Source organism: Nannospalax galili, unplaced genomic scaffold, assembly GCF_000622305.1.
Source record: "Nannospalax galili isolate Female #2095 unplaced genomic scaffold, S.galili_v1.0 scaffold936, whole genome shotgun sequence".
Taxonomy (NCBI): domain Eukaryota; kingdom Metazoa; phylum Chordata; class Mammalia; order Rodentia; family Spalacidae; genus Nannospalax; species Nannospalax galili.
In genome coordinates, this window is record NW_008337142.1 from 650,065 (window position 1) to 667,684 (window position 17,620).

The 17,620-nt window shown below is 38.7% G+C and overlaps 1 protein-coding gene across 1 annotated transcript; it reads right to left on the reverse strand.

Moving 5' to 3' along the window:
* Positions 1-5,621: 5,621 nt before the first annotated feature.
* LOC103733392 (protein FAM111A-like) lies at positions 5,622-10,244 on the reverse strand. The gene is given in 3 exon segments (XM_008832202.2): positions 5,622-6,493; positions 6,496-7,366; positions 10,182-10,244. Coding segments are annotated over 3 exon segments (1,806 nt in total).
* Between the last annotated feature and the right edge of the window lie 7,376 nt (positions 10,245-17,620).

The following is a 17,620-nucleotide window of genomic DNA, read 5'->3' on the forward strand; positions in this document are numbered from 1 at the left end:
AACCATCTATAACTCCACTTACAGGGAAATCTGACACTCTCTTCTGACCTCCATGGGCATTGCGGGACACGGTTGCAGTTACACACATGCAAACAATACACTAATACACATAAAATTAAAATAAAAAGAAAACTTTCAAAGAAATATCTGACTTGTGTATAGTATCTAATGTCATGACTTTGTAAGTTCTCCACAAATTACTTAGCAGTGTCATGGTGACAAAATGTGGCAACTCCTCAGACATCTCCTCCTCTAGTAATAGCTTCTCTCCCCCTCCCAGGGCTTCAGGCTGACATCCTCTGGCTGCTGTCTTAGAGATATCCTCTCCTGCTGGAAGATCCCCTAGTTCTTGTGATATCTATAATCCCTCTGTATGTCCCTGCTTCCCACAAATAGCCCTAATTTCTTTAATAAATTTGTAATCCCCTGAAGAATTCTAGGCATCTTAACAATATTATTATGCCTAAAATCAAAAGCAAGCAAACCACAACACAGAGCTTGGCAATATCAAGTGGTGGTGGGGAATGGGAGATAGAACCTCTCATTTGTTGTGGGAGATAGATGCAAAATGGCAGTTACTTTGGAAGAAATTCTGGTAGAGTTTTAAAAGATTTTTTTTTATTATTTTTATTTTATGTGTATGAATGTATTGCTTGAATATAGGTAGATGCACCTGTGTCACACAGTGCCCTCAGAGGTCAGAAGAAGGCATCAGATACCCTGGAACCGTAGTTATGGATGGTTGTTAGGTGCCAAGTGGGTGCTGGGAATTGAACCCAGGTCCTCTGAAAGAACAGCCAGTGCTCTTAACTACTGAGCCATTTCTCCAGCTCCTCCAGTAGATTTTCACAAGGCTATACATTATCTTAGTATAGAACTAATCAATTATAATCCTGAGTTGATATTTACCCAATAGTGCTAAGAGCATATGTCATATAAAAACGAGAACACAGAGGTTTGTGGCAGTTTTATTCATAATCATTGAACATTGGAAGCAACTAAAATCTTTCAAAAGATGAGTAAAAAATTTTCATAAATCCATACAGCATTATTCGATGATGAACAGAAATGAGCTGTCAAACCACAAAATACACAAGAAACTTTAATGACTTATTCATCATTCTTAAAAGGGACATACCATGTGATTCCAATTAGACTATATCTTGAAGACGGTATACAAACACAATAAAATATTGATGATTGCCATAGTTCAGGAGAGAGAGCAGAGATAATCACATGATACACAGGAGAATTTTAGGACAGTTGAGTCACTGTGCATGGTCCTCTAAAGATATGTGACACTACACACTTGCTAAACCCAATCAACTTTATAATGCAAGGAAGAAACTTTACATTATACAAATTTATATAATCAGGAGTTTAGATGGTCAAAGAATGAATGTGGGCTATAACAAGATAATTTAGTATGATTTTTATAACTGTTTCCTAAATGTATGAAGAATCACGTCCAATTAGTAGGTGTATGGGGGGCAGTAACAGGTCCTGACTCAAAACAACTTTAGAAAGGAATGGAGTGTGTAAGATTAAAAGTAAAAGGAATTGTACATGAGCATATTATTCAGTCGATAAAACTATTTCCTATCCAGGTACAAATGAACAATTTTGTTATATATGCTATTGTTATGTATATATTGTCTATATATTTAGTAATGTATCCAGGTACTTGTGTGAATATCTCATATATGTATTTGTGCATGCATGTATCTGTGCTTCTATATCTATGCATTTATCTGTGTAATCTATTCATCTATGGTTCTATGTATTTATCTATGCATCCATTATTTATGTATTTATGTATCCATGTATCAATGAGTGTATCTATCACCTATGTAACTGTGCATTTATCTATGGATATATTTATCTATGTAGATATTATCTATGTGTGAATTAATGTACGTGTGCAATTATGTATCTATATATCTATGTACCTATGCAATTATGTTTATATGTCTATCTACCTATGTACCTATGCAATTATGTGTATATACATCTATATATTTATGTTTCTGCCACGTATGTAACTATGCATTTGTCTATGGATGTATTTACCTATGTAACCCATTATCTACATATCTATGCACATATGTATCTATACATATATGTATCTATCTATGCATGTATCTATGTCTTTATACTCTAATCAATTAAATGACTGGGGGGTGGTAGGATCCCTACTTTCCATATGTGGAGTGGGAATTTACAGGGAAGCATTGAGAAGAAGCTGAAATGGTTAATGTAGTTATGATTAGATTTGGTGACATAAGTAAGAACTCTATAATTTATTGTAGATACATATGGTTATAGATGCAAATATTTATGGGCATACATATCTATTTAGACTATTGCACGCATATACGTTTTTGCTCTACTTTAATTCAGCATTGTTAAGATGGAGCACACACCTCCGATGAGTAGGAGGGACACAAGTGCAAGAGAATATTTTATTACTTAAAACTCTTTGGGGTCATCAAGGTAGGTCAGTAGTGGGGTGCATGATTAGTATGCATGAGGCCCTATCTCCAGCAAAAAGACATTGATCTTGCCAAATACAATGCATGCTTAAAGGTACACATGCACATGCATGCATGGGGGAGGGAGGAGAGAGAAAAGGAGAGAGAATGTGGAGGAGAATGGGGCAAATGTAGAGGGGAATGGAGCACAGGGTCAGTGTCTTTACAGATGTTCCTAAATGACTGAATAAATAAGTGGATGAGAAGAGACATACAGATCCCATGCAGAATAATCCCAAAGAAATTATGTGGATACTCCAGGAGAACCTATGCCAGAAAGAGCAAAAGTCCTCACTATTAAACCATGCACTGTGTGCAGTGACCTCCTTCCTATGGGCAGCATATGGAAAGTGAAGAGGAGCAGAGCAATTTCACAGTAGAGAAACCTGGTGAACACTTCAGTCAGGTGATTAGGCTCAATATCGGTGGTGATAAATCATGTGGCTCAATGAACTAGATGTGATGCAGTGAAATGACCCTCAATTTGGTGATCTGCCTCCTCAGAGCTCACACCCCTGTGTAACCATCAGAAAAATTGTCAGGCAAATGCCAATAGAGAGGCATCCTAAAACGTACCTGAGCAGCACTCTTCCTAACTGTCAAGGTCATCAAAAACAAGAGGATGAGAAGCTGTCAGAGCCTGGGGGAGCCTAAGGAGACAGGACAACTGAATGTAATATATCTGTAGATGGGACTGGGGACAGAAAAGGGGACATTAGATATAAACTAATGAATTCTGAATAAAATAATATGATCTTTAAAATATGCCCTCCTTAACGTAACAGGCTACAACGGGGGAAGAGGAAATATTATTTGATTTTCAGGGCACATATACTATGGCAGTTTTAGTAATATAAAAATTTTGGAAATTCTAAAACATCTTGATAATTTTTTGGTTTGCTTATTTGAGATATGTTCTCAAGTAGACTGCAGCTAGCCTAGAACTTGCTGTGTAGTTGAGGATGGCCTTGAACTCTTGATTTTCCTTTCTCAGCCTCCAGAGTTCTGGGATCACAGTCTAGTGCTACTATGCTAAGCTTGTCTTTTGATGATTTCCTAACCAAGCATTTATCTCCTCAGTTAACAGGAACTGTAGCCTCAAGCTTGCTGCCGGTTGATTGACCCACACATTTTGTAAGCATTTACTTTCCATGGATCCCATACTATAGATAATCAGATGAACAAGTTTTAGCTTCTGTTTTGAGAACAGGAAATTTAGGGGAAAGAAATGAAACAATCAAAAGCTTGACATTTATTGTCACGAAACTAATTTTCTCTTCACGCCTGCTTTTCTTTAAAATATGTACAATAGCCCACCTCAAAAAGTTTTTAGGATCAGTTTCTTCAGGAGCTTGGAAAAATGTCTGCCATATGCATTTTTATAAAATTGGCCATTTTGAAAATTAGAAAAATATCATTATTATAGAAAACAATGCAACTCCCTTAAACACAGAAAGTGGATTGAAGGACTGCTGTGGTTATGAACACAAGATCAAGTCTGCACAAGATCAAGTTAATCAACATTCCAACATGGACAGAGGAGGGGCTAGGGAAGGTTAATCCCTAGCTATAGAGACAATTGATGGCTGTTGGGGGAGGGAGAGTCAGTTTTCTTTAAGGTGTAGCTCCTGATAGGTTGACCATGCACCAGTGGATGGCCACATACCCAGGAGAGAACAAATTGGACTCAGTAGGTTATAAAACAAAAACCAAAGGACATGAAGTTGGAAAGGGGGGTATAAGTGCTGAGAGTGGATCAGAGAGGAATTAAGGAGAAGAAGGCAGAGGATAAATATGATCAAAATACATTGCATGCATGTCTGAAATTTTAAAAGAATGAATAAAAACGTTATATTTTTTAAAGAAGAAAACAAGATGCAGGCCCAGGAAGATTTGTGCTGTATTCAACTTGAGTCAGAGAAGTTTGTTTTCACACTGTAAGTAGTAGTTAATGCTGAGACTCATAACTAGCAAAGTTCCAAGTATATATATATATATATATGTAACTCTGAGCTCAGCTATCAACTCCCTGCCATCCAAGGTTTAGGAAACTTTACAGAAGAGGGGCAAAAAGAACGTAAGACGTGAAATACTATATTCACCAACTCACAGCATCTGTGATTCCCTACACAAGACCTGCCCAAGATCAACCCAGTCAAAAGTCCAGCAAGGCTAGGAGAGAGTTGGCAGTTGAGAGATACATTCATCCTGTGTGTAGAGGTTGCATTGAAGATGCTTAAGGTTAAGCGTCTCACAGACACTTATTCTCTGTGTTTGATCAGTTCTGGTCTAGGCTCTCTAACAGTCTTATCTGTTGCAAAAAGAAGCTTCTTTGATGATCTGTGAAAGGTACACTTGCCCCAGCCAGTCAGGAGCTCTCAAGGCAGCCTCAGCTGGAGGGGGCCAAGATTCAAGGAGAGCTCATGGGAACAGAATAGGCTGCTTCTCACTAGCAAGTGGAGAAGGCCTGAGCTCTGGACTAGCAAGGCTGGAGATGGTCCAGTAGATCGTGATTAGCACAGAAACCCACAATTGGCCAATGTGCCGATGTGCTTATCCATGAATATAACATCTCCTTCAAACCTCTGTCTTCCAAGGCTCAGGGATCAATGCAGAAGAGGACTCAGGACACAGAAAGATTGTAAGAGGTGGTGGACTATCACAAGGAATCAGTCTTCCAGACAGCTGGTCAGTTACTCATATGAACTCACAGCAATGGTGACAGCATGCGTAAGTCCTATGCAAGCTCAAACAGGACAAAATTTCATCATAGACATGGGGAAGTGGGTAAGAAATCCAAACCCAGTCTAATGAACTTTTGACAATTGATGGCTGCTGGGAGAGGGAGAGACAATGTCTTACAGGGATAGGATTCACAGTGGATGGACCCACACTGAAGGACATTTGGGGGCACAAATCAGAATCTTTAGACTGGGTTACATATATAAGAGAGTACATTAAATTGGGTAAGGGCAGTATATAGGGGAAGGTGTCTAAATACCATTAAATTATATTGTATGAAAATAACAAAAATTCAATGAAAAATTTTAAGAAACTGAATAAGAAAATAGACTAAGTTCGCTTTAATCCTTAGTAGTCCAGACTCAACATTTCTACATCCTGCCTATTTACACATTCCTCTTGGTACCATTTTTCATGTTTTTGCTTAATGTCAGTGAGGATGGCTTCCATAGCCAAACCAAACTCAATGATACTGGAAAGTCCACTTTTGTAGTCACAAGTGAAACCAGCAGCATGCATGGCCACCAAAGAACCTTTAGAGTCAAATATAGGAGATCCAGAAGACCCACAAAAAAAAGTGTTCCTACAGGTAACCATACCAGATTCACGGAACACTTCTTGGAAACTTCTTTGGGTGTACACAAAGATAAAATGTGTAGGATCTCTGCCACCTGCTGGTTCTCTTTCTTGAACATGTTCTTGATATTTCTTTCCTTGCTCATCTTGAGGGATCAAAATATAACCATCATTAAGTTTCTGTTTTATATCAGGATGGTCAATCATATATATCAACCCATTAGATGGTACAGGTGCTCTCCCATTATACAGCCCTGCAGGTACCTGCTGTTCATTTTCCTTCAGTTTCAGGACAGGGTAGTCTAGAGTAGCATCAGATACCTCAAACCAAGTTTCAACAGAAAAATAGCTTTTCTCCCTTACTTGGAACTCTTCATAATCAAAAGTCACCCTTACATACTGACTGATTATGTCAGCCCGCTTACTTGGTTCTATGCCTTCACCCACAATGTCATTGATTACATGCCTCCAGGTGAAAATATGCCATCCAGTAAAAACAAAGCAGGTAGCTAAACCTTCATTTCCATTATTGTTCCAAACTATGAGCCCAACTGAGTCACTGAACTGTGAAAGAAGTTTGAGCACTTTAGTTGGGGTGGAGTTTTTTGCCAGCTTCTTGAAGTTCGCTCTATGAAAGTTAAATGTTTTCTTTTCTCACTTTCTTCCTTGATGTGTGCTCTGAGTTTTTCGCATGCTCTTCTCAGTGTGGGGTACTCTTCCACAATGTATTCTTTTAGCTCACGGTAAGTTGGTTTCTCTAAATTCTCATTCAGTTTTGCTACCCTAGGGCTCTTCTTCATCTCAACTTCAACCTGAAACAGCTTGCCCTCTAACTCATCAACTGGTTGGGTGTTCTCTATGATGGTGTCCAGGTTAGTAATGAGTTTCCAGTGGTCGTTTTCTATAAAGGGAAGAAACCTGCCATCCCTCTTCACAGCGTTCTTGATGGTCTCTCCTTTGAAGCCATACACACAGAGTTTGTTCCCTTTGTGAAGTTCCTCACACTTCAGAATTCTTTCCTTCCTTTTTCCAACCGCATGAATATAAAATTTGATGCAGTTAGTGCTTACCTGGTCATAACAGCTGAACACATGGTTATCTTCTCTCTGCTCACTTTCCATTTTGGAAAATGAAATTACCACATGGCTACTTTCTGGAAAACAACTGAGGGGTATGTCAAGGTTTATTTACCCTTCAATTCCTTCTATGCCACATGCCAACATTTCTTTGCCTTGGAGACTTTCTGTCTCTTCTTTAACAGCATTAAGAGTGCTCAGTGCTGCATATAAGCTCCCTGTCTTCTTATATGTGAGCTCATATTTCATTTTTTCTTTTTTCCTGTGGTTTACATCTAAGGTGACAGAAATTGTCTTATTCAGGGAAGTGATCTGATCCTGTCAATGCTTCTTAGGTGAATGTGGTCTTTGGTTTTGGGTGTTGGTTATCTCACACGGTCTTTTTCTAGATTCCATGTTAATTTCATAAATACTAAAATTATTCTGATCTTCTTTGGGAACCTAAAAACAAATGTTAGATTAATTAAAACTTTGACTACAACCGTAGTCCTTTATTGACCTTTTTAGTATGCAATTCGCAGAGTTCCTATGGGAAATTCAAAACCTATTTCAAAAGACTAATGAATAGAATTAAATCAGAGTCTAACTTTGGATCCAAAAATACAGGCTCAATTTCCTACATCAGTTAGTTAAATCCTTCTTACTACACATGTGTATTTCTCTAACAAATAAGAACACAACTGCTGTCCAGATGTTTAAAAATTCACCAACTTCTTTACAGAGTATTTCAGGTCATTATTTTTAAAAAACATAATTTTTATCTTGACAACTATAGTGGTGAATTTCACTGAAATTTTTTTTTATTTACTTTTGTTTCTCTGTGACAGAGTTTCACTATGCAGCGAAGGCTGCCCTGGAATTCACTAAGTAGCTCCTGCTGGCCTCAAAATTATAATTGTCTCTTCTGAGTCTTCTAGTGCGGTGAGTCTAGGCAGACATCATCACACCAAGATTTTAAATTTTATCTTTAAAACCCCAAATTCAGAAAGAATATACTACCATAATTTGCTACCAGGCATTAATGCTAAACAAAAGATCATTACTTAACTAATCCTTTGCTCATAAAAAGTGATTTTTAGATAATTAATATGCAGAGTCACCCAGCATCTACCATGCATAAAACTTAACTATCTCCTCTATTACATCAACACTCCCATCTTATGAATAAGTGGGAGAGATAATGACCCCTCTATTCTGATAAACATACAGAGGTATTGATTAGGTATTTCTGTAAGTACCCATTCCTGATATCACACAACAACCAATAAAGGAATTGAGTATGTGGATTCCAAGACTCAGAATCACATCATTTCCCATTGAAATATACATTCCTTTTTGTAAATTTTGCATCCATGAGTTCCATTTTTATAGGACATTCTCTAAGAACCAGGGAGGTGTAGGGGGCGGAATTAAGGAAGACTAATTAAACAGTAAAAACAATATAAAATGAAGATATCTGATTTCCTGTGTATGAAAGGTTTATTTTCACTAAGTCATATTCATTCTGGCAAGGGTGTCAACAGACACAGGCTCATTCAAGTGTCAGCAATGCCACTCACAGGTAATGGAAATCACAGTGTTGAAGCATGGTAAAGATGAAGCCTGTTGTCATTTGAAATAAGACTAACACTCTCAGTCAGACAGATAAAAATAATGTAAGGTGGGGCTGGAGAGATAGCTCAGCAGTTAAGAGCACTGGTTGCTCTTGCAGAGGACCCAGGTTAGATTCCCAGCACCCACGTGGCAGCTAACAACCATCTGTAAGTCCTGTTCCAGGGGATCCAGTGCCCTCTTCTGACCTCCTTGGGTATTGTATGATACAGGTGCACTTATGTGCATGCATGCAATACACTCATACACATAAAATAATAAGATAGAATAAAAAGAGCACTAGTTGCTTTTTAAAAAAGAATGTAAGGTAATAAAAAGCCTCCTTGCAGCCTCCATGCCATCAGCATCCTTGTCATACCCCACTGAGTACTGTAAATGACTTCCAACTATTCTAAGAATTTGGAAGCAGATACAGACACTTTTCCTTCCTTTCTCTCTCTCTCTCTCTCTCTCTCTCTCTCTCTCTCTCTCTCTCAACACTAAATAGCTCTGACTCCTGTGAGATGTGCAATCTTCCCTCCTTGGCTTTTGACATGCTAGGATTACAGGGGTATGCCACTAGTCCTGACCTGACACTTTTAGGGGAAGGGAAGAAGTATATGCAGGCATTATCTTACTCTGTTATAGAATAAGACAGAAACAAACAAATCTAGGCTTGGCATGCATTTTCTAGCTATGTGGATCTTCTAGCTTTCTAGAACTTGGACAAAGAAGAAACAATGTAGAGGCTTTGAATTCACATTTTCAAATGCCTGTCACTTATCATCATTCTTGATATATTCAAGAGGATTGTAGTCTCAGAAAAGGACATAACTGTTTTTATAACAGAACCTAGAGAGTAGAAAGAGTTCTCGCTTCATATCAAGAAGACTTACCCAAGTCTACTGTCTTGCCTTAAGTAACTTTCTTTTCTCTTTCTATGTAAACAAACTGAAGATAAAGCCCTCTTCATCCATCTAACAAGATTATAGTAAGAATACACATACAAAATATCATTTTCTAAATATTTTATTTATTATTTTCATTTTATGTGTGTGAGTGTACTGTCTACATATATGTAAGTGCATCCATGTCATTCAGTGCTTGCAGAGGTCAGAAGAGGGCATCAGATCCCCCGGTACTGCAGTTATAGATGATTGTTAGTCACTATGTGGGTGCTGGGAATCAAACCTGGGTCCTCTGCAAGAGCAGCCAGTGCTCTTAACCACTAAGCCATCTCACCAATCCCCAAAACATCATTTTATAGACTGTAAAATACTATAAAAATATAGGTTTCTTTGCATCACTATACTCAGTCATACTCAGAAATGATATTTCTACACTATGAAATAGCAGTAATTTTGTTTTTCCAAAATTTACTCTAATGTATTGCAGTTGATATTTTATTATTGTTGTTGTTGTTTCAGGCAGAATTACAATAGTTTTCTTCAAGCAAAAGGCTACTTTGATATGTCTGAAATTTGAATTACAAAACCCTTCCCCAATTCATGCACAAAAGCACAAAAATAGAAAGAATAATGTGGATGAGAAAGATTTCCCAGTGCATAATGAGGCAGCACTGTAGCCAGAGGTAATACTTGACATAGGACCAAAAATGGCCACACCTAGTGTGGATATATTCCGTAAACAGAATTTACAGACATACCTGAGGAGAATGATGCTGGATTTTCATGTGTTTTCTTAAATCACCAAGGTCCTTCTGTGACATGCCCTCGACACAGCTCATCATGGAGATGAAACAGACATTCAACTGAAACACTAATTTCAAAATGGTTCAAGTTACAGTGGTTTCTTCACAGCTGGCATATATTGCACAGAGGAAAAGATTAGCTGGGGTTCTCATCTCACCTTTCCCCTCAACTCTAGCCTTGCATGCCAAAGATTGCTAAGTTAGCAAGCAAATAATTTATCCACCAAGCATAATCACATCAATAAAAAGAATTATTTGTCAAGTGCTACACTAAATTTGTTTTACAGAAATTATCTCTGATTATTAACCCTCACAACTACAATGAAAAGGAAGTTCTATCTAGATTTCTTTTGGGGGAAAAGCATATCTTTGGCAAGGGATATGATATGCCGAAGCCCAGAGTCTGAAGCAAAGATAACATTCATATACAAATATCAATACCTCACAAAGAAGCTTGCAGTTGTGCAATTCTAAAGTGTGTTCTTCTTAAATTGATGTTAAAATCTGGTCTTCTTTTAAGATAGAGATGGTAATGGATGGTAAAAGGAATAGGTAGAAAAAGAACTGGGCAGTACCCTGAAAAACAAATGAAAATTTGGGGAGATATCAAAAAGAAATTTGAAAAGTTTATCTAAAATGATAGGCATGTTACTTGTGACTTTTTTCTTGTTGTTTGAAGAGGTATTTTTTTTCCTCTGTGCCTTTTCTTCACTGTCTCTCCATAACAGAACATTTTGAATAAAGAATGAAACTTTTAATAGTACTAAATACTATTAGAAGGATCGATATTTTCTTCAATACCACACTGTCTAAACAATGCTTAGCATATGTCAGAGCTTCAACAGGTACATTTATAAAGAAACATTCAAGGAATGGATGGCATAGGCAGGGATCTGCTAAGTCAAGTTCTGATTTTCAGGAACTACCTTACATAACTCTTATAACCTTGTGAGATGGCTGTTATTAGTTCTACTTTAGCCCCCCACCACCACCACACAAAAAATAATCTAATAGAAAAGAAGAAGCAGGGTGGGGGAGGGGATAATAAGGAATTTCCAAATATATATCACACTGTTGATAATTGTTTCTCTCTCTCTCTCTCTCTAATTTGCTTTGTCTTTTATTTTAATAGATTACAGTTAGAGCTATCATGACATTTTAACCCAAATTCACTTTCCATCTCTAAAAGTTAAGGACTTCATGTCATGCAATCACAATAGCAATTTTTTATTCACATAAAAATAAACAGATGACTAGAAATCACCATTAATTAATTTATTACTTTTTATCTATTTACTTTAAAGATTCATTTTACTTTCATAATATATATGTGTATGTGTCTATGCACATGAATGCAGGTGCCATCAGACACCAGAAGAGGGAGAGCTGTGGAGCTGGAATTACTGGTAGTTGTGAGCCACCCAACATGGGTGTTGGAAATCAAACTCTGGTCCTCTGCGAAAGCAGTCTTACCCACTGAGCCATCTTTCCAGTCCTTATTTATTTTTTAAGAGGGCTCTTGTCATGTAGCCCTGTTTGACCTCAAAGTCATCATCTTCCTGTCTCATCCTCTTGACTGCTAGGATTATAAATGCATAACATGAAATCTTGCTTAATTCTGATTTAAAAGCCTTTTATTAAAAAATTATCATCCTGTTGAAGAAAGAGATAAATTACCTATAGAATGGTCACTTCCTGGATTGCTTCTTCAAACAGTTGTTTAACTGATGCACTAAGTTAAATGGAGGCTACACCAAGACTGTGTTTATGCTCATAATCCCTCTATTACGGAGGAGGGGCCCTAGCTTTCTTTCTACCAGTAACTCCTGGTGAGGAGCTACTAAGGAAGGAAATCTTCTTAGCCTCTCTGGACTTTAGTTTCCTGTTTAGGAAATGAAATAGTAAGTCTAAATGAGATAATGAATTCATATGTAAATGTGTCACATCAATGTTAGTACTTAAAAGACTAGGCTCAACTATCAGATTGCCACATACTAGCTGCATGACCCTGGGCACATTAATTAGTTTCTGCTTCCTTTTCTTCACCCTAAGAGTAGTGATAGAATCAACCTATATTGTTGTGAAGATTTAAAAATACATAATTTAGGTATAACAAACCATGCTCCATGTACTGCATATTACCTATTATAGGTTGCTCAGCAAACATTACTGTTAGTACTATTGTAAATATACTATACAATAAGTATAAGGGAGGAACTGGACTATGTTGTAAGATCTCTGAGGGCAGAAATTTATCTCTCAATCAGTAAGAAAACTTGGGGGATTCCTGGCATCTGCTAGTGATTCATACTACAAACAAACTTTAAAAGAAAAAGAGAGTGAACAGAAAGCAACATGAATTTTGCAGTTCCCTGGCAAGTATTTGAGTAAGAGTCAAGAGGTTAAGGAAACAGTCCAGGGACTAGAGAGCTGGCTCAGAAATTAAGAACACTGGCAGCTAACAACTGTCCATAGCTCCAGTTCCAAGGTATCTGATGCCCTCTTCTGACCTCCAGGGTCATTGTACGACATGAGTGCACATACGTGCAGTCAATACATTCGTACACATAAAATGAAATACAAATAATATTTTTAAAAAGCACTCCATATCCATTTTCCCAGAACCCCACATTTTTTTCTAATATTCAGGGCTAAACCATGTTACATCAAATATAACACAGTACTTGCATCTACCCTAGAACAATACATGTTATGGTTGGAGAAGCCAAGATTCCATTGAGCTAAAGGACTTGCTTCTTTCCTTCAATAAAGCAATAAAACAACCCAGCCAGTTGAGGTCCCAGCTCCAGTCCCTAACAATTCCCCAGAATTTCTCTTTCTCCCTCTCCTGGTCCCTCTTTTCCTTCCCTCTCCATCCTCTTCATTTACTTTCACTTCTCTCCCTACCTCTAGTTTACTCTCCTTTTCTCCTTCCCACAATTTCCTGTCTTCTCTTAAAGCCTCTTTAAGGCTCACCAGCTTGACTGCTCTTTCTCACTTTTGATTTTCTCAGCAGCCTTTGTAGAGGCACAGTAAGCAGTAGAGCTACACCTTGTCCCAGCCCACCACATTGTTCCCTCTGCGACACACAGGACAAGAAGCGCCACTGAAAATAAACCTGTGCTCTCCAGGTCCTTCACATGGATTCCACTTCTGGTCCAGTCCTAGGGAATCCCCAATCCTATCCTTGGTAGTGCCTGAGACTCCAGGCTTCTAAGCTTTTGCCCACCTTGTAGAGCACCCTCAAATCCTGTGCATTCACTCACCCGCTTAATGCCTTACTCACAGTCAGAACTCTGGTTTCAAATCCAGCCCCTAACTCAGGTCAGCTCTTATAGAGGGAGGCATTGACAAATCCCAAGAGACACAGAATCTGGCCAATCATAGTGCACCCCAGGGCCACTCAGACTGCACCCCAGGAAGTCCTGAACAGCGAAGAAGCATCCAAAAGACGGTTGGAGGGTGGGTTGAAAGGAAACTATACCCTTACAAAATTGCTGTCTCTTTGGCCAATGAGTTTGTTTTATTTTATTACTGGTTTACCTTTTCTCTATTTTATTTCTGATGGGTTTTGGGGGGGACAGGAGTAGGGGGCCTTGGCTCACAAAAGTTTCCTTTTTTCCTGTTTTTGTTTTTGTTCTTTGAAGTCAGGGTCTCACTATGTAGCCCTGGCTGACTGGGAACTGGCTATGAAGACCTGACTGGCCTTCAACTCAGAGATCTGCCTGCCTCTGCCTCACAAGTGCTGGAATTAAAAGGGTTCTGTGTACCATTCCCCCTAGCAATACTAAGTTTCCTTATGACACCAAATTGGGTTTTTAAAATTTATTTTTATTTCATGTGTCTGAGTATATTGCCTGAATGTATGTAAGCACATTTTCTGTGTCATGCAATGCCCATGGAGGTCAGAAGAGGGCATGGGATACCACCTGGAACTGGAGTTACAGATGATTGTTAGCCATCATGTGGGTGCTAGGAATCCAACCTGGATCCTCTCTCTGCAAGAGCAGCCAGTGCTCTTAACCCCTAAGGCATCTCTGCAGCCCTCAACTGGTTATTTTCTTTTACTTCCAATCTTACCAGGGCATTTCTCTGCTAGACCTCCCACCTACCTCTCAGTATCTCTATTTTCCTTTGTTCTTTGCTTTTTCAGGCAGCGGTGGAAGAAGGGAACAGTTGTTCCCTGTGTTGCTGGTAAAAGGCAGATTTTGTCTGCCAAACATAAAAGTTTTTCAATATGTGCTCATAAAATGAAAAAGATTCCTTCAAGTGTGTGTTTACCCACTTTTACTAACCTCTAGTGAGGCATAACTAAAGAAAACTGATACAAACTAATACAACATCTACTTCCTCACCTCAGGGTAGAGTGCAGCACAGGAGAAAGTTGAAGGTACTGCAGAGCAGTGCACTGGTTCCAGTTAGAGACTGATGATGTCAAATGTGGGTGGACTCCCAGAAACTTATTGAGAAAACAAAGCCCAACCGCTGGAGTAATGAGGATATTCACTTCACACAATCTTGGTTGTGCTGTGGGAGAAGGGCAAGGCTGACAACAAGAGGCACCTTGAGGTGCTGAGGTCTGGCTTCAGTCCAGTCTTTAATGAATGAGGTTGGTTAGGATTGAGTAGCAGAGTAGGATTTGTGGAAAACACCACCACCACATCATCATCATCACAGGTATTTAGTGCACATTGGTCATTAATAACTCTCAGTTTCCCAGTAAAAAGGCACAGACTGAGTGAATTAGAAAACAGAATGCATCTTTTTGATGCCTCCAAGAAACACATCTCACTCTCAATAATCAAAACCACCTGAGAGTAAAATATTCTGTTATGTACCTGATACATAATGGTCTGCATTTACTGCTAAGGTGATTAGGTTTGGTGGGTAAACTGTGTGCTCCATATTGTTAGCCCCATGTCTACTGTAGAAAGTAGGTTCTATCTAGCTTTTGGGTTGAGGGAAAGTACATGTTTAGCCGGGGAAGTGATGTCCTGAAGCTCAGAGTTTGAAGTAGAGAGAGAATTCAAATGCAGATAACAATACCCCACAGAGGAATCAGCGGTTGAGGAATTCAAAACTATTCTACTTGTACTGCTGTTCAAATATTATCTTCCCTGAAGATGGAGGTGGTAAAGGATGGTAAATTTTCAGGGAAATCAGTAGGAAAAGAACTGGGAAGTACCCTGAAGACAAAAGAAAATTGGAAAGAGCTATCAAAAAGAAATGTGGAAAAATTATCCAAAATGATATTTGGAAGTCTTAGTTACTGCTTTAAGTCTTTTTAAGTCTTTGCTTTGGTTTCTCTCCAAAAGAGATAACAGTACTGAATACACTAGAAGGATAAATTCTGTCTTCAATACATCACCATCTAAACAATGCCTGGCTCACAGCAGACCCTCAGTGGGTCAGTTGTAAAGACAAGTTCAAGGGATGAATGGAGTAGGCAGTGATCTGCTCAGCCATGTTCTAAGTCCATTCCATGAAGTATTTCCTGTAACTCTTTAACCCTATAAGATGGAGATTATTAGTTCAACTTCATCTGTAAATATTTTGAGCTTCTAAAGAGGTTGGACTTTCACACAAGGTCTCAAAACTCCTGAGAATATACTTTCGAGGGTTTTTATTAAGAACAATTTCTAATAGAAAGCACGATAGAGAAGAAGACAGAGAGACACAGAAAGAATTGTATTGTGACTTCTGAACAGCTATCAACATAGTCAATAATTGTTCTTTTCTCCACAAAATTTAACTTCATCTTTCTATTTTACCAGATAATAGAAATATCATATTTTAGCTGCGTCACTTTTCATCTTTAAATGTTAATTTTTTATCATATAATCACAATGCTAGTTTATTTACATCAAAACACAACTGAAGTTCTCATATCACCTTTAATTTTTTTTTCACTGTCTTCTTGTCTAGTTCAGGCTGTTTCTAATCACTGTTCTCCTGCCTCACCCTCCTCTGTGCTAGAATTATAGATGAACACCCCCACCCCTGCTTTAATCATCTTTCATAGTTCTCTTATGTTAGAAAAGTTATCAGGCTGTTGAAGAGAACAGAGAAATTGCAGATTAGTTCAGTTCCTGGATTGCTTCTTCACACTATAGTTGAACAGATACACTGAGTCAAACTGAAACCATCCAAAGTCTGTTTATACTCTTGGCCCCTCCATTTTGGAACAGGAGCCTTAGGCTTCTACAAGTAACTACTAGTGACAAGCAAGTAAAAGAATCTGCTTAACCTCTCTGATCCTTAGTTTCCTGTTTGTGAAAATAAGCATTAATTCTAAATGAGATGATGACCTCATATGTAAATGTGCTGCATCAGTGTTAGTTCTAATGAGGCTATGTGGGCTCCACTAACAGACTGTCACATACTAGCGTCATGATTTTGGGATATTAACTAGTTTCTGCCCTTCTGTTACCCTAAAAGTAGTAACAGAGTCAACCTTGACTCTTGTGGAGATTAAATTAACATATACTGTGCAGGTAAAGTCTTCAGGACAATGGTCCACATGTGCTAGGTAGCTCAGTAAACACTACTGCTAGTACTACTATCCATATCACTACTTGACCACCAGGGCACTCAGTAGACTGGAGAGTATCTGGATAATGAAAGTAGATAAGTACCTGAGAACTGCACTGTACTACAAGATCTCTGAAGGCAGAAATGTATTGCTCAACCTGAAAGACAACTTGGGGCAACCCTGTGTCTGATGATGTACACTGTGAAAAACAAATGAGCAGAAAGAACCATGAATTTTGAAGTTCACTGGCATGTACTTGAATAATCATAGCAGCAAGGCCAAGAGCTTTAGAAAACAGTCTATATCTCTAAAACACTCTAAACACACACATGGTTCTTGGTATTCATACTCTATTGTGTTCTATTAAAATGTGAAGTAACTGTAACTATCCTAGATCTACTGACTTTATTTTTGGAGAAGTCAAGTTTCTACTGACTTGAAGGACTTGCTTTCTCCCGCCAGTAGAGCAATAAAGCAACACAGCCAGTTCAGGGTCCCCTCTCCAGTTCCCGTCAGTTTCCCTGGAATCTGTCTTTCTTCCTCCCATTGCAGGTTCTCCTCAGGCCAGCTGTGAAGACCCTGACCTGGATCGGGTCCCCTGCTGATTAGGGGGTGCAAGAGGAGCGGAGTCAACACACAGACCCTGGGAGTCAGGTAGAAGCAAGCACTAGGTGAGGTGCTGCAGGCTCCGTTTAATGCAGGAGGAGGCAGGCCTCATATTTCCCTTTTCTCCGCCCCCAAGTCCCTTTAGTCAGCGTATCATTTTCTGATTGGTCCATGCCATGCAGCCTGTCAGCAGCCACTGGGCTCACAAGCAGGCGTGGCTCCTTTTGCCGGGCTATTTGTGGACCAAGAAGTGAAG